The sequence below is a fragment of the Conger conger genome, chromosome 4 (genome assembly GCF_963514075.1).
Source record: "Conger conger chromosome 4, fConCon1.1, whole genome shotgun sequence".
In the NCBI taxonomy this organism is placed as follows: Eukaryota; Metazoa; Chordata; class Actinopteri; order Anguilliformes; family Congridae; genus Conger; species Conger conger.
Genome location: NC_083763.1, coordinates 59234342 through 59261347, shown reverse-complemented (window position 1 = coordinate 59261347; position 27006 = coordinate 59234342). Strand labels below are relative to the sequence as shown.

The window sequence follows — 27006 nt, the reverse complement described above, 5'->3', positions numbered from 1 at the left end:
TTGCTACAAGACCTGTATCGTTTTGGGTCCTTTTTCAATCATCTAGTCACCGTCAGGAAGCATATTGGCTTGTGGTCTGTTCATATTTGGACAGTATCACAATTTCAGTTCTTTTGGTCCTGCACACATTGGATTTCAAATACATTTACAGATATGACATTTTAGTGCCAACTGTCACCTTTAATTTGACATTAATTATATCCATATTGGGGGATCTGTATTGGAATTACATCTGTTTTCATACATAGTCCCCCTATTTCAGAGGACCAAAAGTGTTTGGACAATTGGCTTCAGGTGTATTCAATCACTTCCTGGTGCGGGTATAAGAAAGTTTTCGGAATCACCATTTGAGTTGTGCCAATGAAAGTCAAGGAAGCCATTATGTGGCTGAGAAAAGGATGCAATTCTTACAAGGATCACCTGATATGGATGCAAGCATCCTCCATTAATGCGACATTAATTTAACCTCATATTCATTGATTAATTTAAAATCCAAAGTGGTATAGTACAGAGCCAAAAGAACAGAAATTGTACCACTGTCCAAATACTTACAGTTTGGACCTCACGTTACATATGAAAAATAGACCAAGTATACTATTTGATTTCAGAACATACATTCCTAAGAGACTCACAGTCTCCAGTTATTAGTTATTCTAAATTAAGATTATTCATCCTGAAGAACACTGAAACTAAATATGTTCTCGCATTAGTTACTTCCCCAGAGTTATATGCAGTGCAGCAAGATTTAGACTGATATTGATGAATGTTGTTACAGTTGTTGGAAATATTACAGTAGCACAGTGTGCTTAACAGTGGCTTTGGTGTAGACAGTTATTGAGTTAACCCTTTACAGTAAGTTTCACCCCTGTTCTTAACACAAGCTTGAAAATGACATACCCAAAATAAAATGGTTGATATTCTTGAACCCTTTTGAGTAATCCTAGTCTCTTTTACAAGGTAACCCTTTGGTGTTTGTTTTCCAAGAGTCAGAATTACTAAAACAGTTACAGAAGCTTGAACACAGAGGTAGTGGATTTTTTTTTTTCACTGAAACGATGTTCTGTGTTTGAGTGGATACAGATTATTATGGCTGTGCCTGGTGCACTTCAAAAGATACCAACAAGTCGAGAAGATTATAAGAAATGTGTTGTGTATACTAGTATATTCATTGTCGTCCATTGATTTAAGTTTTTGCCAAAGACCCAACACCCATCAACAAGTCAAACACATTCCATAATTTCATATGCTATTTATTATGAAAAAACTGGCTTGCTCCTTATTTAAGCATACCAAATGATAATACAATATTTTGACAATGTATTTAGATGCTCACTGATATAAAGTGGGGTCAGATCACTGACAATGTCTTCTATTGTGGAGTCAAGGGTGTATCCACTTAATTTTATTTTTCATGAGACTTTGATCAGAACCAATTCAAATTATCATTTACAGTTATTACATGTTTAATGTAACATGATGTCAAAGTTTAAAATCTAGTTTTTAGTGTAACAGTATTACAGCAATAAAACATTACTTGAACTAATACAACTTGGTGCAAAAAATATTATTAATTTCTGTGTGAAAATAATTGCTAAACATACTCTATTGCATCTAGTCTTTTTTGCATATTTGTTTACAGTTTGTGTTTGTATACATCTATCCATCCATCCATCCATCATCACCCACTTATCCAGAGTCGGGTCGCGGTGGCAGTAGGCAAAGCTGGGTATTCCAGGCGTCCCGAGGCGTTCCCTGGCCAGGAGAGATATATAATCTCTCCAGCGGGCTCTGGGTCTCCCTTGGGGTCTCCGCCCAGTTGGACGAGCCCGGAAAACCTCCAAAGGGAGGCGCCCGGGAGGCATCCTGATCAGATGCCCGAACCACCTCAATTGGCTCCTTTCGACTCGAAGGAGCAGCGGCTCTACTCCGAGCTCCCTCCGGATGTCCGAGCTCCTCACCCTATCTCTAAGGCTGAGCCCGGCCACCCTACAGAGGAAGCTCATTTCGGCCGCTTGTATACGCAATCTCGTTCTTTGGGTCACTACCCAAAGCTTGTGACCATAGGTGAGGGTTGGGACGTAGATCGACCAGTAAATCGAGAGCTTCGCCTTCCGGCTCAGCTCCCTCTTCACCACAACGGTCCGGTGCAACGCCCGCATTACTGCTGACGCTGCACCAATCCGCCTGTCGATCTCACGCTCCCTTCTACCCTCACTCGTGAACAAGACCCCAAGATACTTGAACTCTTTCACTTGGGGCAAAGACTCGTTCCCAACCCGGAGGGAGCAATCCACCGTTTTCCGGCAGAGAACCATGGCCTCGGACTTGGAGGTGCTGACTCTCATCCCGGCCGCTTCACACTCGGCTGCAAACCGCTCCAGTGCGTGCTGAAGGTCACGGTCCGATGAAGCCAGCAGAACCACATCATCCGCAAAAAGCAGAGATGCGATTCTGAGGTCACCAAACCAGACACTCTCTTCACCTCGGCTGCGCCTTGAGATCCTGTCCATGAATAACAGGACAAGGGGCAACCTTGGTGGAGTCCAACACCCACAGGAAACGTGCTTGACTTTGTGCCGAGAATGCGGACACAGCTCTCACTTTGGTTATACAGGGACCTGATGGCTCGTAACAACGGCCCTGGTACCCCATACTCCCGCAGTACACCCCATAGGGTTCCCCAGGAGACACGGTCGAAAGCCTTCTCCAAGTCCACAAAGCACATGTGGACTGGATGGGCAAACTCCCATGACCCCGCCAGCAACCCTGCCAAGGTAAAGAGCTGGTCCACTGTTCCACGGCCAGGACGGAAACCACATTGCTCCTCCTGAATCCGAGGTTAGACCGTCGGTCGGAGCCTCCTTTCCAGCGCCCTAGAGTAAGCTTTCCCAGGGAGGCTGAGGAGTGTGATACCCCGGTAATTGGAGCACATCCTCCGGTCCCCCTTCTTGAAAATGGGGACCACCTCCCCGGTCTGCCACTCTACAAGTACTGTCCCCGACCTCCACGCGACACTGAAGAGGCGTGTCAGCCAAGACAGCCCAACAATGTCCAGAGCCTTCAGCATCTCAGGGCGAATCTCATCTACACCCGGCGACTTGCCACTGAGGAGCTTTTTGACTACCTCAGCAACTTCCACCAGGGATATAGGTGCAGATTCCCCCGAGTCTTCGGGCTCTGCCTCTTCCACAGAGGACGTGTTGTTCGGGTTCAGGAGCTCCTCGAAGTGCTCTTTCCACCGCCCGACAATATCCCCAGTCCGGGTCAGCAGTTCTCCTCCCCTGCTGAAAACAGCCTGAGACAAGCCCTGCTTTCCCTTTCTGAGTCGTCGGATGGTTTGCCAGAACTTTCTCGAGGCCAACTGAAAGTCCTTCTCCATAGCCTCCCCGAACTCCTCCCATACCCAGGTTTTTGCTTCAGCGACTGCCGAAGCCGCAGCCCTTCTGGCCACCCGGTACCTGTCTGCTGCTTCAGGGGACCCCCGGGCCAGCCAAGCCCGAAAGGCCTCCTTCTTCAGCTTGACGGCCTCCCTCACCGCTGGTGTCCACCAGCGGGTTCTTGGGTTGCCGCCCCGACAGGCACCGATGACCTTCTGGCCACAGCTCCTGCTTGCCGCCTCTGCAATGGAGGCTTTGAACATGGCCCACTCGGACTCCATGTCCCCAGCTTCCCCCGGGATGCGTGAGAAGTTCCACCGGAGGTGGGATTTGAAGACCTCGCGAACAGGGGCCTCCGCCAGACGTTCCCAGTTCACCCTCACTACACGTTTGGGTTTATCGGGTCTGTCCGGCAGCCTCCCCAGCCACTTGATCCAACTCACCATCAGGTGGTGATCAGTTGACAGCTCTGCTTCTCTCTTCACCCGAGTGTCCAAGACATGCAGCCGCAGGTCTGACGATACGACCACAAAGTCGATCATCGATCTGTGGCATAAGGTGCTCTGGTACCAAGTACACTTATGAGCTACCCTATGCTCGAACATGGTGTTTGTTATCGACAATCCATGACCAGCACAGAAGTCCAATAACAAAACACCGCTTGGGTTCAGATCAGGCAGGCCGTTCCTCCCAATCACCCCCCTCCAGGTTTCTCCGTCATTGCCCACGTGAGTGTTGAAGTCGCCCAGCAGAACTATGGAGTCTCCGGGTGGCACCCTTTCCAGGATGCCGCCCAATGACTCCCAAGAAGGCCGGATACTCTGAACTGCCGTTTGGTGCATAAGCACAAATGACAGTCAGAGCTTTCCCCCCAGCGACACGTAGTCGCAGAGAGGCGACCCTCTCGTTCCCCGGGTGGAACTCCAACACAGTGGCGCTCAGCCGGTGGCTTGTGAGTATCCCCACACCCGCCCGCTGCCTCTCACCTTGAGCAACTCCAGAAAAGAACACCCAGCCCCTCTCCAGGAGTTTGGTTCCGGAACCAGTACTGTGCGTGGAGGTGAGCCCAACTATATCTAGATGGTACCACTCCGCCTCCCGCACTAGCTCCGGTTCCTTCCCCACCAGAGAGGTGATGTTCCACGTCCCCAGAACCAGTCTGCGACGCCGAGGATCAGCACGCCCGGATCCCCGCCTTTGCCTACTGCCCGTTGGGCAAAGCACCCGACTCCCATGCCGACCCCTGCAGGTGGTGAGCCCACAGGGCGGCGACCCCACGTGACCAGTTCGGGCTGGGCCCGGCCACCATCTAGTTTTACCATATTAATTTTGTTTGGTAACAACTAAACTAAATTGTCACCTGTGGTCAATTCTAAAATTAATGACTTGTTTGAGCAGAATTCTGTCAGGGCTTATAGTTTCAATATCCCGCTTTTATTTCAATTTGCTAATAATGTTTGAAATAATCAAAATAACTGTATCCAAAACCCTTCTGAGGTTATAGTTCACCTTACTATACTATTACTATGCTATACTATTTACCAGGGGCCTGTTCCTCAAAGAAGGATTACTCAGATAGCTGGACGACTGCACTGAGTAAAACCCAGAAACCGTGGACTGCTCAGTTGAACTTTTTTTTTTTTACAGTTTTCGCTTAAAAAGATAATGCAAATACATTTTGTACTGGAGGATAGAATGAGAATACTGCTAGATACACCTTTGAAGAACTTGTAATAATGATGTGGACAATGCAATATTTTTATGTTTTGATATGAAATGAACATGAAGTGGCAGGAAGAACAGAGGTATTATTATTATTCATTAGAGTTATCTTAATGAGAAGAGTGTGACCTTTAGCTTACATTTAACATTTTTGTCATTTGGCAGACGCTTTTAATCCAAAGCGACTTACAAGTGCATAGGTTCTTCCACAAGTTAAAGCATCACATCCATAACTAAAGCTTAAGCAACATTAACTGTTTGCATATCCTGTGCATATTATGTGAAAGCACAAATTAACTATATGAACTTTTATTAAATAATAAATTATGCCTCTTCAGTCTATTATGTCGACTTTGAGTTTGGCTAATAAAATATGTCCCTATAGGGGAACAAACAATGTGCATGTTCTGTTTATTTTGCATCTATAAACTAAAAGCCTCTATGGGTATAGGCAGGCCATCCAGATTTAGTGGTGCCCTCAGCAGAATTGCTTGTTTAAGGCCTCAGTCTGTTTAGCATTGATCATTGTATTTAATTGGATCATTTCACTTAACTTTGCAGTCTTTCTGGCAGCTATAAGTTCTGAGTACACTATCTTTGAAGTTGCAGATACATTATAAGTTTCATTCACAATATTTATGAAAATATTGCTTTACGTGCAACTATAGCATTGATAGCTCTTATGTTTCCTATTTCAAAATACAAGAACATACAAACAAAATAGTTTGTAGGTAGCCACCATGAGCCATATATCTTTCATCATCATCATCATCATCATTGTTTTGGTTCATCACATTTGTTTTTACACTGTTCACACGTTGATTACACACATTAACCTTTTATATAACCTATGAGTTTTTAATCATAACTCCAAGTATAGGATTAAAGATCTAGTGAGAAACCACAAAATTGGAAGGGGAACAGTAAATGGTTTTGGGATGCTGAGTAGCTTTCAGCAGCTTGAAACAGAAAGACACGATAAAACATTATATTGCGTGTCATAGCATACAGAAAAATCTAATAGAACACTAGGGGTGAGCCAAATACTTGGCCAAAACAAGTATTCAGCACAATTAATATTCATTTCAGAGAGATATATGTTGTACGAGCAATTGGATCAATATCTGGGGATTATGGGTGTTGTATTTTTTCTGTTAAATTGTCTGAATGGTCCATGGTATGTAAGGCTGCTTGGAATAGTTAGTCCATCGGGGGAGGTTTGTTGTCTGCATTTTTTAAAAATTGTCTCAGAGAAAGATGGTTAGCTAAACACAGCTGTATTTTAATTTCATTTTGGTGCAGTGAAAAACTGAATGCCTCACAACAAAGACTCTTACCCTTTGCAGCAGTATACTTTGGGTTAAGGTGGGTAGTACCCCAATGTTTGCTGACAATGCCTCTGTCTGACACATACAGACTGACATGCACACACACAAACTGAAACAGCCTGAATACATTGCACAGGATCAATGAATATAAGGTTAAAGTGCAGATTGTCACCTTTAATTTTAGGGCATTTACATCCATATTGGGTGATAAATGTAGGAATAATGTCCTGTTTTTTTACATAGTCCCCCCATTGTAAGGGACTAACATTAATCCAACAGGCTTCTCAGCTGTTTCTTATTTGTCAGGTGTATTCAGTTATTCCTTGGTGCAGGTACAAGATGGCTTTCATTGTCTAGTCTTGTTCCTAGGCTTTTGATTGCCTTTGGAGTCTGTTATTGATGTTTGTCAACGTGTGGACCAGAGGTGTGTTAATGAAAGTCAAGGATCAATTATGAGGCAGAGAAATAAGAAAGAAAAACAGTGAGAGACATAGACTAAACAATAGGCTAGCCTGTCATCAATAAAACATAAAGCTACTGCTCATGTTGCTCAGCTGTGTCAGCCCGTGCCTTTCACCCTATGACTTCCATAATATTGACTCTTTTCTTATTCTTATGCTTTTGGCGTTTTGGGGCCTTTGGCCTGACTTTCCACCCAATTTGAATATTATTTTTATGCTATTTAAAGCATGCCAACATTTACAAAAATTTAACCTGATTTTAATGTCAAGTAGCAAAGCCCTTGAAATGCATTTTCTTATATCGCTTGTAATGTTCATTCCCTGTAAGCTATTCTAGCTCTAAAAGCATGTTTGCCAGTCATTATGCAAGTATGCTTGTGTGTAATTTAAGGGCATACTTTGCTATCTCGATGCAGCCAAGCTGGTTGATGTGGTGCCGGGTGGAAAACTATGTTTTCTGTGAGAAATGTATTGTTGAGTTCACATGCACACACAGCGGTCTACATTCTAAAGCTCCATTTTGCCCTCCCTACATGAAGTTACAAAACCTTGTAATCTTGTGCTATCACTTGTAATGTTACATCCCTGTCTGGATTTAGAAGTGAATATCAACAGCTAAATTCGGCTAGCTAACTTGTATGTTTAACAAACATTTGTTTACTGAGTGTTAAGTTAATGTTTGTACTGATGAGCTACGTACCAACATCCACATTTCTATAACGCTACTAGTTCCGAATACATTGTATTATTACAGACTTTCAATTGCAGTCTGGACCAGCTCCACCCTGCACCAGAAAACAATGATCTTGTTCGTATTTGGTTTACTGTCTTGGGAACTTGTGTGGGACAAAGTGAGGTTTCAGGGGTGCATTTCCCTAGCCTTTTTGACACTACGTCGTGCCTAAGTTGTACCTTAAGCTCTACCTTAACATTTCAGTGTTTTTCCCGAAACTTTCTTTGCTAAATATACCTTCTCTATGTCGTACTTTCGTAAGGTTGGTCTGGACCACTCTTAGCTATACTTTTGCGATGTTGTCAGTTCACTCCACTAGTGGCCACCACTTTTACGACCACAAGCCTCTGAAATCAGCTGTTGCTCTTAGTTACATCTCAATCTGTTAAGCAGTATGTACACTAATAATTCTATAGTTGTAGGTGGCTAATTATATTACTAAAATACCACATGAATGGTGCTGTTTTCATGCAAATACTAGGATGCATGTTGCACTTTATTGCACATGTTGCCTAATTGCCTTTTAAATGATATTCATAAACTGCCGATTTCCCACTCTCTCTGTGTGCTGGAGCAATGTTTTCTTTCTTGTTTTTTTTGGACACCGTAGTCCTAAAACTGGAAAATAATGTTTCTTTATTCAGCGCCACGTCTAACAATATCTCCATTTAATTTCCTGTGAAGCTGGGGACCATGTATTTCTTAGTTTTTTTCCACCATATCTTATGTAAAAACTTTTTTTTTAATGTTGCTTTCGTGTTGGTGCGTTTTGCTTGTTGGTGCACTTTTATTGAAAACGTCAGCTAATCAGAGAAAATAGTGAATTACACCAGTAATGTGATGGTACTTCTGCCAAATCAACCTTGATTTCAAAGTCATTTAAGGCACCATGACAAAGATATTCAAATAATGTCAATAAAATTTCTAGATGGCGTAGCCACAAACCGTATCATTAACCGTATATATAATTTGGCGAAAATTTTATATATACGGTTGGATAATTTAGTTTGTACGTTTTTTATTCTATTAATATGTTCCCACCAGTCATGATAAATGCAATATTCCTGTAGTGTTTTATTCATAAATAACACTAGTTTATCTCATAACGCAGTCAAACAGTCGCTGCAAGGAGTGCATCATCGATGTTAGAGCAAGTCGATGGGCCTAGTAACGTCGCACGCAGAAGTGATCGCGTCAGCAACCGCCTAAGTGATAGTTCGGGGAACACACGTAGAAAAGTAAACAACTTTAGTAAGGTATACCTTTGAGAGTCTTCGTAAAGCGCTAAGAGACACCGTTATCGGGAAACGCACCCCAGATCAGTTTGCTTCCCTGTCTTCATCCACCCCGCCCCCGCCAGAATGCTAATTTGTGTATTCAGCTGAATGACTGTATCAATGCTTGTGATAAGGAGAAACTTAAATTAACATGTGTCCCTTGTTCAAGAAAAAAACCATACCCTGACTTCTTGTAAGATAATGAAATGAAAGGTTTTATTTAGCCACATTGCAGACACAAGTTAGCAAGCAACATACTGGTTAGCCAAGGGATGTATCAAAGAGCCAACCAATCTAAACCAATATTTAAACCAATCTGAGGTATTTTATTACTATATTAATTAAATTTGGCCTTACTCCATTTCATTAATTTCATTCTATTTGATTAGTGAATCTAGCACTGAATCACTGAAAACTGAGCAATTTTTTTAAATCTTCCAGGGCTCGACGCAAAGCAATGTATTTTGAACTCTCATAATGTAACCTATGTTGTCTTTTACATCACATTAGCCTACATCCATGCACATTGCTGGCCATAGGCACAACGTTGGCAGTCAAGTTTTGGTTACAAACTTAAAACGTGTTTTTTAAATGGAATTGCCATTGCAGTTTCAGTCATTACTTTAATTTAATAACCACATAGATGTTTTACCAATGAATGAAAATAGACCTAAAGAAGTTTTTTTTTCTTCTTTATTGTTATCAACTGCCAGGAATGTACCTCTATTAAATCAATGATGAATGCTGAATTCAGTTTCTCAGGAATGTAACCCCATCGTAAATCGACGTATACCTGTACTTGGATTTATTTGCTTTCTCTAAAATGGCAGCACAATGAAACATTAAGTTAGATCATTTTTTCATGACTTCCCATGTGCTGTATATAATATATAATTGTTTGTGATTATACACTATAGCCTTCATTGCATTTACTTATGAAACGAGGGGGCAAATAAAGCTGTAAATATTGTAGGTAATTCCCTCACGACTAAATCAGAGGCGCTCATGAAGATAACATTAAACGATAGCATTAGGGCGGATTCAATTCAGTAATAGCTCCATAGCTCTTAAAACCATTCTCTGGGATAGCAATACAGAATAAAATGGTTGGGTTTTCTTCTGACAATGCAGATTCTATTTTTGATCTTACCGTTGCACTTTATTACAGCATATCAGCATTCCATTAAGCTGTTCTCACAACAGGGAAAGTGCGCTGCCTTTATAAAAGAGATATTATATACAGATATTTTACTAACTAATTGTAGTGAGGGCTTGACTGAAGGAATCACGTAGCTGGTGGGCTTGGTGAATTTGTGTGTTGTATTGCTGGATAGTAAACCTTCATGTTCATTCATATTAATGTATATCTCCCCTAAACACATCTACAAAGAGGCTGAATAAACAAGTTTATAAATAAAAAGAGATATGCATCCAAATTCATCACTGAGCTTCATAATTGTGTAAATATTGTTAGCCATACATATAGGGGATCTTGCAATTTTGTTAAATGAAAAAAATGCATTAATATGTTCTGTTGGGGCATAATGAAGTGAATTACCAGTGATGGCAATATGGTTGCAACCAATATATTATATTCTATGATAAAATAATGTTGACTGTGATGTATATGAAGAGTCTATGAGAGAGAATTGTTTTTATTTCAAAATATTAAGTTGTTTTCATTTCTCAAGAGGAAGTTGCAATGAAGATAATGAAAAAATCTTGTGAAAGCCACAACAAATATTATTATTCATGGTACTGTAATTTCTGAAGGGAAAAACATTTCAGCCATTTGAAATATTGATGTTTAACCAATTTTCTTTTTGGGTAATCCACAGAAAATAGATTATTTCCAAAGCAGTTATGATTACACTGGGGTGTTATTCATCAATCTTGCTTAAAAGCACATTATTATGATATAGTAATGAATCAAAACAAACATTCATGCATAGTTGGCACTCATGTGAAAATAGTTTTTTAATGATTTTTTCACCCATTTTAAATGTTATGTTCGCCCCTATGAAACATAGCCCTCACGGACTTACATCTCAGCATTAATCCAATGAAAAGAGTCATCAAAGTGAAATTATTATTGTTTATTAAGCCAGATCTCAAACTACAAATGCAGTAGTACTTATATGAGAGAATGGTAGTAGTAGTCTACCCCAACACCTCATCGTGTGTACCTTATTCTACACCAGTGTCAGGACAAGCTATATGTTGAGCCAAAGTGTTTTAATTAGTTCCAAGAAAAGAGGATATTCAATATGGGATAATACTCAGATGATGTATGAGACCAAAAGTCAAATAGTGTTGTATTTTTGCCCACAGATGTAATCATAATTTGATCACAATAATATGCATGATATTGTAAATAGATATGTAACAATAGCATCATCCTCATGATGACATATTGAATGTTGTAGATAACTGTCTGTCACCCTGTCATATACAGTGTATATGTTGTCTTTGATTTTTAATGATTTTAACTGCATTTGATAGGAAACATGCAATTGTATTCTAATTGCCTTTTGTTGGATGTCTTAAAACATCCATAGTTTTCTCCCTAAATATTTTCTCCCTAAATATTTTCATTTTCAGTGACTCCACAAATAGGTCCAGTAAAAAAAAAAAACCAAAGCCATACTTTTTGAAAAATATTGTGAACAGAATACATTTCCAAAATAACCTCAAATTACCTCTAAATTAAACAAAACGATTCCTGGAATTTCACAACCCTATTCAAAATACATCTCAATATAGAGTGCTTGCTTCAAAAAGGTGTCCAGCCTGCAGTAATTACTTAAATGCTTTCTCTCCAGGGTACTAGGTTGAATCCTGAATAGCCACCTTTAAGCTTACTCTTTGCCTTGGGTATTTGAAAGATTTTATTGTCCTTGATGTGCGTACTGTAGATGATGAAAATGAAATAGCATGGTTGCCTGCTGTAGCACTGCCGCCTCACAGCAAGGAGGTCCTGGGTTCGAATCCCGGTCGGCTGCGGCCTCTCTATGTGGAGTTTGCGTGTTCTCCCCGTGTTTGTGTGGGGTTCCTCCAGGTACTCTGGTTTCCTACCACAGTCCAAAGACATGCAGGTTGGGCTGATTGGAGAGTCTAAATTGCCCGTGGGTATGAGTGTGTGAGTGAATGGTGTGTGTGCCCTGCGATGGACTGGTGACCTGTCCAGGGTATATTCCCACCTTTCTCCCAATGTATGATGGGATTGGCTCCAGCCCCCTTGCGACCCTGTTCAGGATAAGTGGGTTAAGATAATGGATGGATGGATGGATGTTTCAATACTACAACAGATAATACAATTCTAAATTAATAATCCCTTAACCAACATACACCAACCGTGCAATAATGTACTTCAGACTTAAATTAAGGACTACAATTTAACAACTATAATCCAGATCATGTGGTGTGGTCTCATTTGTCAGATGACCAATTTCACTGACATATGGTCCACACTTAATCAGGCCGGGGTGAAAATATGGGGCTGAGGTTAAAAAATCCACATCCCAGACAGACTCAGAGTAATTTTATTTGATTGATTTTATTAGATGGACATGGTTTTTTAAAGGACCATCGCCATAATGATAATGTTCATGAGCAAGTCCTTTGTAGCATGTGTACATGCAAGTATTCATCTCCTGCGCTGTATGTATTTGGCATTTGGAACCCATGCATATGCTCTTGCTCTTGACAAGCAGGCTCTTGATGCACCCATAGAACATGTACAGACACTGATGAAACTGCATTATCATACACTCTGTACTTCTCAGGACTTTGCTGGCCAGGAATATTAGCAGACCTGAAGATTTGTGACTCTTTCTATCTCTTTGACCAGATCTGTGTTATCATCAAAATGCCTATGCACCGTAGCAGATGTTCTTTTTTTTTTACTGTTTGTTTGATCAAAAATTGTATTAATTTCTTTTACACAGAACATTCAAACGGTATCCACCCCCACTCCCCAAGGTTGGGTGTTACTGATCTAGGCAGAAGTTGCTATATCATAATGCATTTTCATGAAAGTGGGGTGCACTACTTTCACTATGTTTGTAGGTATGGACAGTTAATATATTACTGATTATTTATATGTTCTTTTTCTAGGTGGAAATATTCCCAGACAGTGACCCAGATGATGAAGGGACTAAAATAAGTGTAAGTCTCTCATGCCTCAGCAGGATCATATTAATCAAACGCATGTCCTAATGCATGTGTCTCTGGTAATATTAAAGTATAAAAAGTAAGTAAAAGTATGAATCATTCCCTAATCATTTCCTAAGCATTTGAATGGTAAATACCACTTTTAAAAAGTTTAATTTTAATAAATTGTCTTCTGACCATAGGTCAATAAGACATGAGGAATACAGTAGGAAGGTCCTTCAGAGAAGACCTACTGTGCTCAATTGTCTTTTGGTGTCATTGCAGACAGTCAAGGTGCAGGGAAACGACATATCCCATAAACTGCAGATATCTAAAGTTTCCAAAAGCGACGAGGGCTTATATGAGTGCAGAATCACAGATGCCAACTATGGGGAACTACGGGAGTACAAGGTCCAGGCGTACCTTCAGGTGAATGCCACCACCCGCCCACGCAACAAAGCCACCAAGAAGACCACACCTTTGCACCTGACAGATAAAAAGCCACGGAAAAACACCTCGGCCATGGCGCAAGACAGCGGAAAGAGCTCTGACCAGCGGCTCCACTCTACCTCCAGTTCCCAAGCCACACCATCCAAAACATCAAAACACAGCCCTGGATCAGGTAGGAGCTGTCCTTCACACCTGTCATGTTCTTCAGACTTTTCTTGGAGATGATGATCTTACATAAATAAAACTATTTCATGAAGCTTTCAAGTTTACTAATTAACTCCTGTTGGGTATAATTGAATACTTGGGGCAGAGAACAGAACTGAAAAAACTGGTGTGCAAAATGTAATAGTGCAGAGGTGTTTTATTTGAAAACACAGAAAACCGACAAGTATACAATAACAGCCAATGCTAATTAGAATGGTTTTAATAATACATATTCCCATGGATTACAGTAAAGAGATCAGAGTCTCTCAGTATGTGCTGACTCCAGTGTTTTCTGAAGTTGCTGAACTTTCTGTGAATCGATCTGTAAAGGCTAAGAGGCCTAGGGATCTACATAAATAATGGTGTCATACTGCTATAGGGAAGTGTTTGATTGAATACAGGTATTGTGAATTGGGTGCAGTTTAGCATTAGAATCTGGAAACTGACAAAGGCTGAGAGTTAGTTGTACATCACTGTAACAGAGATGTTTTCGATAACGACTCTCTAGATGATAAGTTCTATTACTGCAGAGGATGCAGTTCAGTAAAAGTTCAGCAGTATTCATATTATCGCTTGACATTTGTCATATGCCTACTCATCACAATATTGTTCATTAGCACTGAAAATAATAAAGATGGAATAACAATGTTAATAATCAAAACATTATTAAGATGTACTATAACTTGTTGCAATCATATGCAATTTTGTATGCAGTAAATGGCCTTCATCCAGTGCCTTTACTTCACAAACATATGACTGTATTACTAACTAAAAATCAAATGTAGATTTCACATTCTATTCCAAATTGTTTGACAGGACAATAATATCAAAAGCAAGTTGTAAAAACTCAAATGTCCATTGTGTGGATTGAGATAATGGTTCAAAGCAGCATCTAAAAAGTCTACATCGACACATCAGTCTAATGATAAAAACTACCGGGAAGAAAAGGAACAAAAACTTGTTAGTGTAAGTACTTCACTAAGAAGCCTGCCAAAATTGTCATAACATGGCTGCATCATAATAAAAATTCTTCCCAGCCTGACAAATTGCAAGCTAGACCTGTCAAATAAGCAATGTTGTTGATCATCAAATCAGAATATTAAGCTTGAGCCAAGGGACTACCTTCAAGGGATCATTATGTAATTAAAATTAACATGTTATGTATTCCGCAAATTAGAGCAAATAAGACTACAAATGTTGATTAAACAAGTTTCAAAAAGGTGCATGAGATTTACTCGTTAGACTTGAATTTTCCAATGCATAACTTTTGAGGATAAAATTAATGTTAGTAGCGCACGTTGAAATTCATTCTTGCTGCACTCCACCAGCCCAATAATAAAAGTTATTTATATTTTAGCTCTGATCTACTTTTTTTGGAAAATACTGCTTATTACTGACTCTCTGCAGAATTTTATGAGTAGAGGCCACAGTTGCATAATGAATTCAACAGTGCATCGACTTTAGGGAGTCTTATAGCCATTAAATCTTACAGTGAAAAACATGCTTTTTGCTTGCATACCACCTCTTTTAATAAATGGCTGCATCATATGTATTTATTCATAGTAAGAAAATTCTAACTTTTTGGTTGCCAATTTATTTATAATAATCATTATTAAGTTCAACCTTCTTAGTAGGATTTTGTATCTGATTATTATTTGTTCATATTTATACACATTTATAGAGTATGGATTTAAAAAAATTCTACTTTGGAGTAAACACATTTCAGCATATAATTATTTTATATACTGTTCCTTTTCAAGTAAATAGTTACATGGTCCCTCAATAGGCAGTGAATCTGGGTAATAGAAAAGGAGAATCTATGCAATATAGAGCTATATTCTTAAGGGTAGGGTTATGGTTTCAGAAACAGTACATTATGAAAATAGGTAGATATGTAATGTTTTAGATGACTTATTATATATATATATATATATATATATATATATATATATATATATATATATATATATATATATATATATATATAGATGTCTTGGATGTGTTCTGGAAATATGGATTCTGCATACTTGATGTTTCTAGTTTTTTCAAGATAATGTAATGCTGTGTTCAATGTACAACATAGATCATAAATCCTGAATTCAATGTCCATATCATAATTCAGGGAATTCGGGGGAAGGTGGCTTGCCTTTGCAGCACGCCACTGTATAATCTGAAATAATGCATCATTGTATTCTATCATCTTGGTTTGTTAAGCAAACTGTCAGAACAGTACTTAAACATGGGAGAGTGCTGTGAACGCCTGCTATTGTTGAATCCCACAGGGGCCCAGCCAGACACAGCCTGCTGTTGTAATTCATTGGAAATATCCCGCAGCTAATAACATCATAAAGGCTGTCAGATGGCATTTGAATAGTTCTTTTCCGATGGTGGAAAATAGCTTTTCTCATTCTCCGCACTGTGTTGCTCATGCTCACCATTGTATTAACAATGTAAAGTGGGCCAGGTGCATTCTATTTTCTTTAGTGATCACACTGAATTAACTGGGTCCACCTAGGTGTTTTCAACAGCATGATCGCCAACTTCTCTCACAACAAACTCAGATCAAATCAGTCATTCTGCAATGAAGCCCATGGAACAAGTTGTTGGGAGGCAAAAATCTGGAGAAGATTGTGAAATTGTTTGCGATGTACTGAATCTTCCTAGGTGCATCATTGAGTCCATCAGGGGCCTTCTCCAGCGATGATAGAGTATAGAGCTCATTGTTTATGAGGGGAGAAACTGTCTAGAGCTCAACAATCTCTTTAGAACTAGAAGGCACTTCTCTAAGTTTCCTACTTCTCTAAGTCATGTAAGAGGCCCTGACACCCTCTGGAATTAGATTTGTGGTCTGATTTTTAGGCCATATAAGTGTGCCAAATAATGACAAAATGTATGATATATTTATAGCATTCGGATATCCAGTATTGAATTGGCATACCTTTCCACATTGGGCAAGGAAATTAAGTTCAAAGTAAAGTATAGTATGCCAACCCAACTGCTCTGTCTATTTCTCCTTAAATACATGCTGTACAAAAATACCATTTGGAATAGTTCCTTTTATCCAACCTCTGCCTCTGCAAGTATGATCCCTTTCCAGTAATCGTGTTGTCAAGCCTGGTTGCAGTGTACTTATGCCAACCAAATGCTTCTGTTTAATTATTATCACAATGCTGCAGATTTTCATGATGTAATCAATTACCCTTTCAACTGACACTTAATAAGGGTCAGGTTTAGAGTGATTGTGTGCTTGCTGTGGCAGTACATCCTGAAGTTCAACCAAAATACAAAAGTGCATCCCTGCAAAAGAAATGCACACATTAATATTTGGTTCCATCAAGCTAACTGGCTGCCTTGCTTTGTAAATGTGTGTGACTACAAATGAGCGTAACCTTCATATATCTACATTATTTAACCCTCCCATTATGTTAAGATTATTTTATGACTGGTTTTACGTTTGGGGTGAAATTGAGCCCAACTGAAATTTTTTGTAATAAAAACATGTGACACGTTGTGTGTCTCCAAAATTCTAGCTTTTTATTAAAACGAATTGAAAAATCATCTCATTTTAGAGCCCAATGAACAGTAAGTGAAAGTTTGGCACCTGTATGGGAAAGTGCCAGAATTCATACAGAAAGACAATGGTTGTAAAAAATGGTTGTATATTTTGTTACATTTTATACAGTTTTATACAGAGGGTCAAAATAACACTGCACAACACATTTGCATGCCAAGTTGGTACAGGACGTTGCATAGCATTTTGTTTATTGCATGTTTACTATTTAATCCCACCGAATTAGAAAATTAGAAAAATCATACGGTATCAATATAAAAAAGATGAACTGTTTTTTTAGAGATGTCAAACACTGATTGAAGTCAAATTGATGTCCAACATAACCAGAGGGTTTATTATTGAATTTCTACAGAGGTTCATTATTTCCTGATTTTGTTTATGTTGCTATACCACATTTCCAGCCAGGTTGCACGGAGCATCCCAGCTCAGGATGTGGCATCATGCACTTTTTCTATTCACAGTAGTTAAGTTACAATATACATGTTGTGTTCATTTACTTACAGATACTGTACATAATACATTAGCTTAAATTGCTGAAATTTTGTATTCTCCCAAAGTTAAGGACAGAGAATCATCATTTTACTGACTGTGCTAGACCTGAAATCACCCATAGATACAATTATTTCTTGTGATGGCGATTCTCCATCCCGATTACCTCATTTAAGGTGATAGCAACCCCATGTTGTATTCCTGTTCAGTTGATCAGCTGAGACCAAATGAAACCTGACAGGGAAGAACACCAGGTCACATGCATCCATTTTTTTACATATTGAGCTTGGCCAGACGAAACTGTCCCCAGACAGTTCCCCTCTGAGAACATCGCTATGCTTATTCTGATGGAAAATCTAGTAAATGTCACTGTGATTTAGTGAATTTTTCATTTTCCATTCCCTGAATGTTACTTTCTATCGTAGCAGTGTATTCCTGTAGGCCTTCATTCGCCCTTTCTGTCTCCACAGATACAAAAACAAGTTCATTAGAGAATCTGATTTCTTTATAATGTTTTAGAGCTTGTAGCTCATTTAATTGAAGTATTCAAAGGAACTTTTAAAAAGATATATGATATCCATACCCCAGTATTCTGCAGTGTTCCATAGAGCCAATTAAAAGTAGACAGCACTGATCAATGATTCAAACTCTACTTCTCTTCAAGGCATGCATGCTATCTGCCTTGGTAACTGCTCTTATGATATTCTTTAATTAGACTGAAGTTTCTCAAGGAATTAATTTCTTTATTATGTAATTTGTCAAGACAGCACTGGCATACCTATCGATTTAACGATGATAATAATCATAATAATACGAAGAAATACTTTATTTTTAATTTTATTAAATAAATAAAGCACCATGAATAAATAAACACCAAATAAATAATAATAAACACCAAATAAATAAATCCAAAAATAGAAGTCTTATCTTTTATGCAAGCATAAATATGTTTGAAAACATAAGGATTGGTGGACTGTACATAAGAACTCCTTCTGAAGCGTTTTAACCAATGCAGTGATTTATCAACATTTTAACATTGTAAGAGTATGCAATATAACGCTGTACAAGTTTCTGCTGAGATCTGCTGATGAGCGAATGTCTTCTAACTTCTTTCACAGGTACGAGGACAGCGACAAGCCACGGACTTGCAGTCCTTCTTCTTGTGTATGGCTTTGTGAGAGAGGCTGTACTATAGTTTCAGGTGCTGACTTTTTCCAAAACCACTTTCTCCTCTTAAAGCCAAGAGAAAATTGCCTGCTATTTCCACAGAGCGGACAGCACAGCTGGCCCTACCTTCCAACCACCACTGCTCCCAATGCATTCGAATGACCTACACCAGAAGTACCTTTATCCAAAGGCAAATCAGAAGGATGGACTGTTGTACAAAGCATTATTTTCCCACTCCCAATAATCAACATACAAGAGAATTTGCAATGTCTACAAATTATTTGAAACCTTTCACAAATGTATTTATTTATTTATTTAATGATTTGTTTATTAATTATTTTGCAGTACATATGCATTACTATGCCATCTTTCAGTGGTTTCAATGTCTATGTTGTGTTTAATTATGACTTAGGTCATATCAAGCTCTGTATTGCCAAATATACTCATGACCAATTGTTATCCACATTTTTTACTCTTCAAAATAAAAAATGAGTATGTATTGTGGTTCAAACTGTTCAATCGCTGATTACTTTTTGCTTAAATGTGAGTTGTATGATATGTATTCTGCAATTACAGTAAATAATCTATGTTCTTTCAGATGTATTCTGTGTTAATTGCTTTGTCGTACATACTTTGTTTGGGTCAATACTTGATTAAATGAATGTGAACCTGTTTCTTAAGAAGAGCATTTATTATTTTTAAGTGAGCATTAAGATGATCCGAATGATTTGGATTCATACATGTTATGCAGTAAGTTTGTTTTGTTTTATGCTAAAATAGTTGTCATTTTTGACAACCAATTATATAAAAATGAAATTCAGTTATAGTGAACCATTCCTGAGTTAATGTGAATAGTCACAGGGAACATGCAACATAATTGTCACTGCAGGTTATTTAATGATTTAACCCTGGGTTCAGTGAACATGTGCCATGATATTTGTCTCACAATTAAATGTCTTTCAGTTAACTTCCTCGGAATATTTGCATTTATTTATAAGTAAAAGTCAAGGTGATATGATGAATCCAGGGAATATCATCAAAAAAACTGAACATACAAATGGTATCTGTCGCTTGGCTTTGAAGAACATTGCACAAACATCATATCAGATCTATAGCAGTTTTCAACATTTTCTGTTATAGATGTTACGAGAATGTACATTAAAGAAGGGGCCTTAGTCTTGGAATGCTTGATATTGTAATATATAATAACAGTAAGTAAGTAGTGTGGAGGGTAGGTCACAGACAAGAGACAAGGAAGTAATGAGACTGTAGACAGACAGCCATGAACAGTTGATCATTTTCCGGACTACATTTTAATTTGTAATTGGATTGCCTGAGGGAATGCCTTTTGCATTTGCTCTAAACATTGAAACTCTCATTTATGATAAAAACATAAATGCTATTTTCATTATTTTCTTTTGCATTATTTCACATGTATTTATCAGTTATCTATCCCCTGGTCAGCCTTGGTAAAAAAAAAAAAAAATTATATATGGAAATCCGTACTCTCTGTTTTGGTTTGCCAAAGCCGATTGCAAAACTGGCGGTACGGATTGCGAAACCAAGAGTACGGATTTTCCCATGTACATTTTTTTTCACCTAGGGTGACTAGGATAGGTTTGCCAAAATATATATTTTACATTTCAACATTTATTAAGTGAAATGTGTAACTGGCTAACAAGCTTGCATTAATAATTTCTTCATTAACGGTTTTCAGAGGCTGGCTAAACATTGCAATCATGGAGTTAATGTGCAATACAGTATGTCATTAGTGGAATGAAATCATGTGATTGCCTAGCATCTTTGGCATGGATGTCTGAATATAGTGATGGACTGATGTGTTTAATCAGTTAAATAAGGAGTGGATGATGCTGGACATGAGTCTTTCCATGCCATTAATGCGTAATCCATCAAATATATCATTTTATGGATAAAAGTTATCTCACCAGTATTCTGCATTTTGCTGGCCACACCTTTAGCTAGAAACTTACCTAGCTACAATGCTTGTAAAAATCTGTCTTTCTTTATATTCCGTGCCATTCTTCAATGCCAAAATATTTATGTTTTAATGTGAACATTATCTGAAATTAATAATTCATGTAATTCATGTAATCAATTTTTCTACTAATTGAAATCTGTTATGTAGGTCATTGAGATTACCAAGAGCTACTCTCATTGCACAATTCTAACAGATAGTGAAGTTATTCAGGGTGTTGGGATATGAAGGATGAAATAAGAGGTGCAGTAAGGAATTATGTCTGTTTTTCATATATATGAAATAAAACATGGTAAACATTTATTTAAGCATTTAAAAATTTTGACAACTTGATTCCTGCCAGTACGCTACAGCATATCAAATGTGTCATACAATAAGCAATATGAGAGCACAACAGTTTATGTCTCAGCATTTTACACCACAATATATGACTTCATTTATATATTCAGCCTGATTTATGTTCATCCATAACTTTGACTAATGATTAAATTTAGCTTTTGTTAGCTCTAGTGTTTGCGCCAATACAGTTTGTGTGAGAACAAAATTCAATAAAACAAATCAAAATATGATTGTTAAAAACAGTGTGTGAACTGTATTTGACGAATAGACTGGTCAGTGTGGGTTTTAATTTTTAGACGTGGCAAATATAGGCTTGAGCAAGAATATGTTTTATTTTCTTGCTTACATTTGTGAGTTTTATAATGTAGATACAGTGGACACTAACCTGAGTGTAAGAGATTAACATTGGGTTCAATCCTAAAAATGTTCATGTGAACATATTCTACCACAAAAGGTTATTTATAAATTATTATTATAAATTAATGTAATGTAATGCAATCTCAAATGTAAAACTTTTAATAATTCAAAGTTACATATATTGAATATAATTACTATTCACCCTGACATTTCAAAACAAATTCAATATGATATTGGTAGATTTATTTAAACTTTGTTCAACCAAAGACAGTTGGGAATAAATAAGCATTTTCAACATCTTTACAAATATTTGTATTCTTACATGTTGTGTTATATTATTTTATTTTATGACAGTGAGACATGGCTTCATTGATTGTAGTTGAGTTGTAGTTCACTGAAGTTAAGCTGTCTATTTTGACCTTTTTCAAATACACATTTCCTAATTAGTACATTCCTCCAAATGTCAAGTATATATCACAGAATGACAAATAGGACAATGTAAATATGACTGTTATTTCACAGATACATTCATTTTAAGTGATTAATTGGAAGCTTCAATGTACTGTATGCATGCACAATTAGCATGGGAATGGTAATGAAAATCATTAGTGCTCCATCTGTCACATAAAAATCCCCAGGTAGGAAAAAGAGCTTAGCTTTTCTTGTAGTTTGATACATTCTAGTTAGACTGTAAAGATCATTCCTACCCCTTAGTGTTCCTTAAGATCCTGCATATCTCAGTTCAGGAAATGCCAAATTATGGCAATGTTGGCAAAGATATTGGCAGATTTGTGCCACTAGAGTGCTTTCAAGAGACCTTTGATCCATGCAGCTACTTCTGATCAGCATGGCATACTGTTACTGTTAACCATATCCCTCTCATAGATCACCAATGTAGCGCCTTTGGTAGGCTCAGGAAGAGCAGAACCTTTGCAGGTAAAATTGAAACACACTTTTGAATAGATTTAATTAGATGCCTGTTAGAACATATTTTGCAGAAAGCAAATACAAGGTGTACTCAAAATTACATTTCAGTCGGGCTTTAGCATGCATTACATCTGTGAATGCATTGTTTAGTGGTTTCACTCTGTGGTTTGGCTCAGAACCAAACCCATGTAATGTATACATGTTACTGTAAATGTGTAAAGGATGTCAACTGCATGTATTTTTTAAATATAGGAATTGTAAAGGCAGAAATTTCTGTCCTCGTAGTGATGGTGAAAAGTATTAAAGTTTTGTCATATGCAGATAGACACGGGATCCAAGCTTCAAAACCTGACCACATTCAACAGTCAGGTTCAGCATCTATTAAGCATCTGCTCTTGTATGGCTGCACCCTTGTATCTGCAACAGCTCCATCATGAAGAATAGAAGGCAAGAACTCTAGAGCATTATTTCATCACCCGTCAGAGGACAAGCTTTCACTTCCAGCATGATTGGTCTCACGATGTGACCGCATCATCTGCCAAAGTGATAAGGAACCGGAGTGCTTATGAAATAGTCTGGACCCTCACTGATATCAGAAGCTTTTTTAACTGCAAGTCTGTTCCTAACAGAACATTCATGAAAATTCCTCTCTGATGAATGCCGTAACACACTGCAGAAAAGCATGACATTTCAATATTAAACATGTAAATTAATCTAAAGGAGTACCAACTACAATGTTATTTCTGTGATTTCTGTTTGTGCAAGTCCCATGACAGTTGGCTCAATTTGGGTTATACTAAGCGTACCTTTCTTTAGTCTGCGAATACTACGTGAGGATAATGTCATTACAATGTTGGTTATCATAACAACATAAAATACAATGAAAGTAAATAATGACATTGTATGGGGAGGGAAATTAATGTTTTCTGTAGTTTGTGGACAATCCAGTTTCTTCAGTGAAAAAGATATCTTCAACTTTTCCTGTGTTTGAGCATCGAGAACTTTGTTTCAGTAATATTTAGAGTAATTGGAAAACAAACCTGACTCTTGAAAAACAACCCCAAAGAGTTACCTTTCAGAAGAGACCAGGATTAGGCCTGAAGTCAAAAGGGTCCAGAATAGTAAGATACGTTGAGTATTACATTTTTAAGCTTATGTTAAAAAAAGGGGTGATACTTAATGGGTTAAGCTAAATGCAAAAGTATTCAATTGATCTTTATGTGTATGTGTTATCTGAATTTTTATTTTAAATGTCAGCAATAATAGAATGAAATTTAATAGTTTACTTTTCTGGATATGCAATGCCTTGTTTCACTGCTCTCTGCATGAGCATACGGCTGGTTCTGTTTTCTGTTTTTACACAACTGTCTTATATTGAATTTTATAGCTCAGGTTCAAATGTATAAAAAGCTGGATAAATATGAATGAGTGCTTAGTCTTGTCAATCCAGATCTATAAAGCAGTTGAATAAATAGTGATTAAAGGCAAAGATGTCTGATCAAACATAAATTCCTGCTTCTCAGTGCACAGACATTTGACATTTTCACATTCAGAAATGATAAGTGGATATCAGAGGCATCAAAGTTGTTAATAACTAAACTCTGTGTTGCTTTTGAACGCTCGTGTCACATTTTTCATCAAATGCAAATATCCAATTATGTATCCAAGGAAGCAGAACTGTCAACGCATTAGGGTACATCCTGTTAAGAAATAATGAAATTGTGTCAAATAGTGAGGCTGATATGCTTCCTAGTTTTCAACTTATGAGATACCATGATTAAATCTGCGTGGAAACAGAAAACAAAATACGATCTACATTGTGAAGTGGCAGTGATGCTGGTAGGTGGCTCAGGAAGATTCTAAAGGTTCTGACTGACAGGAGCCCTAATGAATTGTGCTGTAATTGTGCAGGGATGGGTGGTGGGACCCAATGTGAGTCATATATCTTCTGTGCATATTCTGTGTTGCATTCTTGCAACTATCAATGAGCTTTTACTTTCAATTTCACGATTTTAAGATGTGTAGTTATTTTGATGATCTGCATTTGAATTTGCCTAATTGGTGCATTATGTATATTGTTTATTTTGATGCCCATTTGTTGTTGCCAAAGCAACAACTACTCTTCCCAGTGTCCACATATGTATACATAAACAAACATAGACCTACCCATATACATACACACATACAGCACACCTGCTTGCATGTGAGGTACAAGCACAACAGATTTGCTCTGGTCAGAGCCATTAACACAGTCAGCACCCTCCCCAAGTAGGCCTCCCACCTTAGTGGTTTGCGTAGCAAGCACAGCTACAACATTTGAGCAACTGAAAGAGCTGTTGTTGCTGAGGAATTTAAGAACTGCATTCTTGTTGTGCACATAAAAGAGCAAAAGGCTTCCATGTTATGTGAGGCAGGCGTTCTTGATGCTGTGTTCGTGCATATGGCCTTACACACAAGTGTTTGTTTTTTAAATCATGGTACACTGATGCGTGTCAGAACTTTCAAAGTGATTCATCAAATAGAGGTAACCACATCATCAGCTGCTTTAAGTGAGTTCCACAAATGCTTGTATTGTCACAAAGTCAGTCGCCTTATTGCTGCAAGCCCAGCACTTAAACAGAAACAGCAGAAATCCCAGTCCTCTCCTAAAACTGGTGAAATAATTAAGACAATGAATTCAGTTGTTTTCTTCCTCTGTGGACTTTTGAGCCCTTTATCTCAGATGGAACAGTTTTTCAGCATTTTCTGAAACAGAGTGCCAAAGCCTGTTTGCTTTTTTGAGAGATACAGGAGCAGCACTGAAAATATCATTAACCCTTTCCACTTTACCCTCCTAGAGGGCAATTTTTGCCTATTTTGTACTAGTCCTATATAAGGGTCAATATCTCAAAAACGATTTACTGCACACACATGGTTGAAGACTTGAATTACAGAAGAGGCGTGTACCAATCTATGTCAGAGCATGTACATACATACAGTGTACACAAAAGATACACTAATAAAAAAAGTCAAGAACCAATTCCGCCTAACAACATTCTCATCCATTTTACCCAATTTACAGTATATATTCAATAATAAGGTGTTTTGGATATAGCCTTGCTCTTTGAATTTGCTCATGTCCTGGATTGTGGATTGGATTACTTTGACTTTGTGTGTTTGACCTTATTTTGTTTGACTTTTGATTCTCATCTAGGCCCTTCTGATTTGTTTGCTGATTGGATTTTGTGTTTGACCATTGCTTCATTCTATTCGACTCTGATTCTGGCCTTAGCCCTTTGGTCTGATTGCCAAGTGAATTCCATGTGCATTGGACCCTAGTTTGTTAACTTTGACTCTTGTTTCCCCCCCTGCTTGCTATATAGTGACTCTGGTTAGTTAGTGTTCCCTGGTGGATTACAAATCATTCCAATGGGATACTAATTTGTTATTTTGCCTTGTTATTTTTCAATCATTGTTTTTGAAGGTGACTCTGGGTGGACATTTAAATCTCCATTGGGGGTATATACTACTCAGACTCCTGATTGTAGCCTGCAGATTTGACCAAAGCATGATGTAGTGAGAAAGTCTGAAAGTATCTCCTAAAGACATTTTCTCAACATCCTGAAACTAGCGGTGAGATTCTAAGTATTGTGCGTGCCATCCATTTGTACTGATAGAGGACAAATCAATTGGCCTAGTGCAAATACTTGAGCCAATATAAACTAATTTAAACCTAAACCTTTATGTAAAACTATTTCCACCACACTACACTCTCAGAAAAAATGGTCCCAAAAGGAACCTTGCCATTCCATAGAAGAACCATATAGTTCAAGCATTCTTTGTCAGGCCAAATTGTTAATTGTCTGGGTGATTTCACAGTTCACAACACTTTTTTCCTGAGAGTGTACCATAAATGGTTTTTCAGAAAGTGATCTTACTGCTTCGGTAAGTAAAATTGTTGTTAAGTAAAAAGATAATCAAGAAGCCTCAGTAAATTAGTGTATTGTCGCATTTCAATTATGCTGAAGAAAGAACAATTTCTTAGCAGAAACTTGTTAATGTCATTTTGATTTCGTATTCATAAGTGAAGGCTCTCTTCTGGTAACTCATAGAACTCTTGAAAAATGAGCTGTCTTGAAATTGTTCTCATGTTGTGCACTTTGAAGACTCGTCGGCCTGTAGGTTTAATTTCCATTACCCATTCCCCACTCATTTCCGTATCCTTTCCCCTTTTACGGTTTGACCTAGACCGGGTTGTAACAATAACCATATATCTTAATGAAACCCCAGGGTTTCACTATAATACCCACTTATTCATCTTTTATGATATACTCAAGTTAATGTCACTGCAAAAGTCACTTCTGTGAGTGTAATGACTGATACAATGGCATGGCTTCAAAAGCGAGGACAAGTGGGCTTGGTTTTTAGGTTTTCAGTTGCTGGTGTGGAACAGCTTATTATCTGAAACCATTAGTTT

At 38.1% G+C, this 27006-nt stretch overlaps 1 protein-coding gene across 2 annotated transcripts in view; it reads left to right on the top strand.

The window, feature by feature from the left end:
- The window catches only part of vstm2a (V-set and transmembrane domain containing 2A), a 39186-nt gene extending 19288 nt beyond the window's left edge, over positions 1-19898 (top strand). For both annotated transcript variants that reach the window (XM_061240573.1, XM_061240574.1), the window contains exons 3-5: positions 13015-13065; positions 13336-13672; positions 18883-19898. In XM_061240573.1, coding sequence (XP_061096557.1) covers positions 13015-13065; positions 13336-13672; positions 18883-18959 — 465 coding nt within the window. In that variant the 3' untranslated portion in view covers positions 18960-19898. The remainder of the gene's footprint in view (positions 1-13014; positions 13066-13335; positions 13673-18882) is intronic.
- Positions 19899-27006: the final 7108 nt, after the last annotated feature.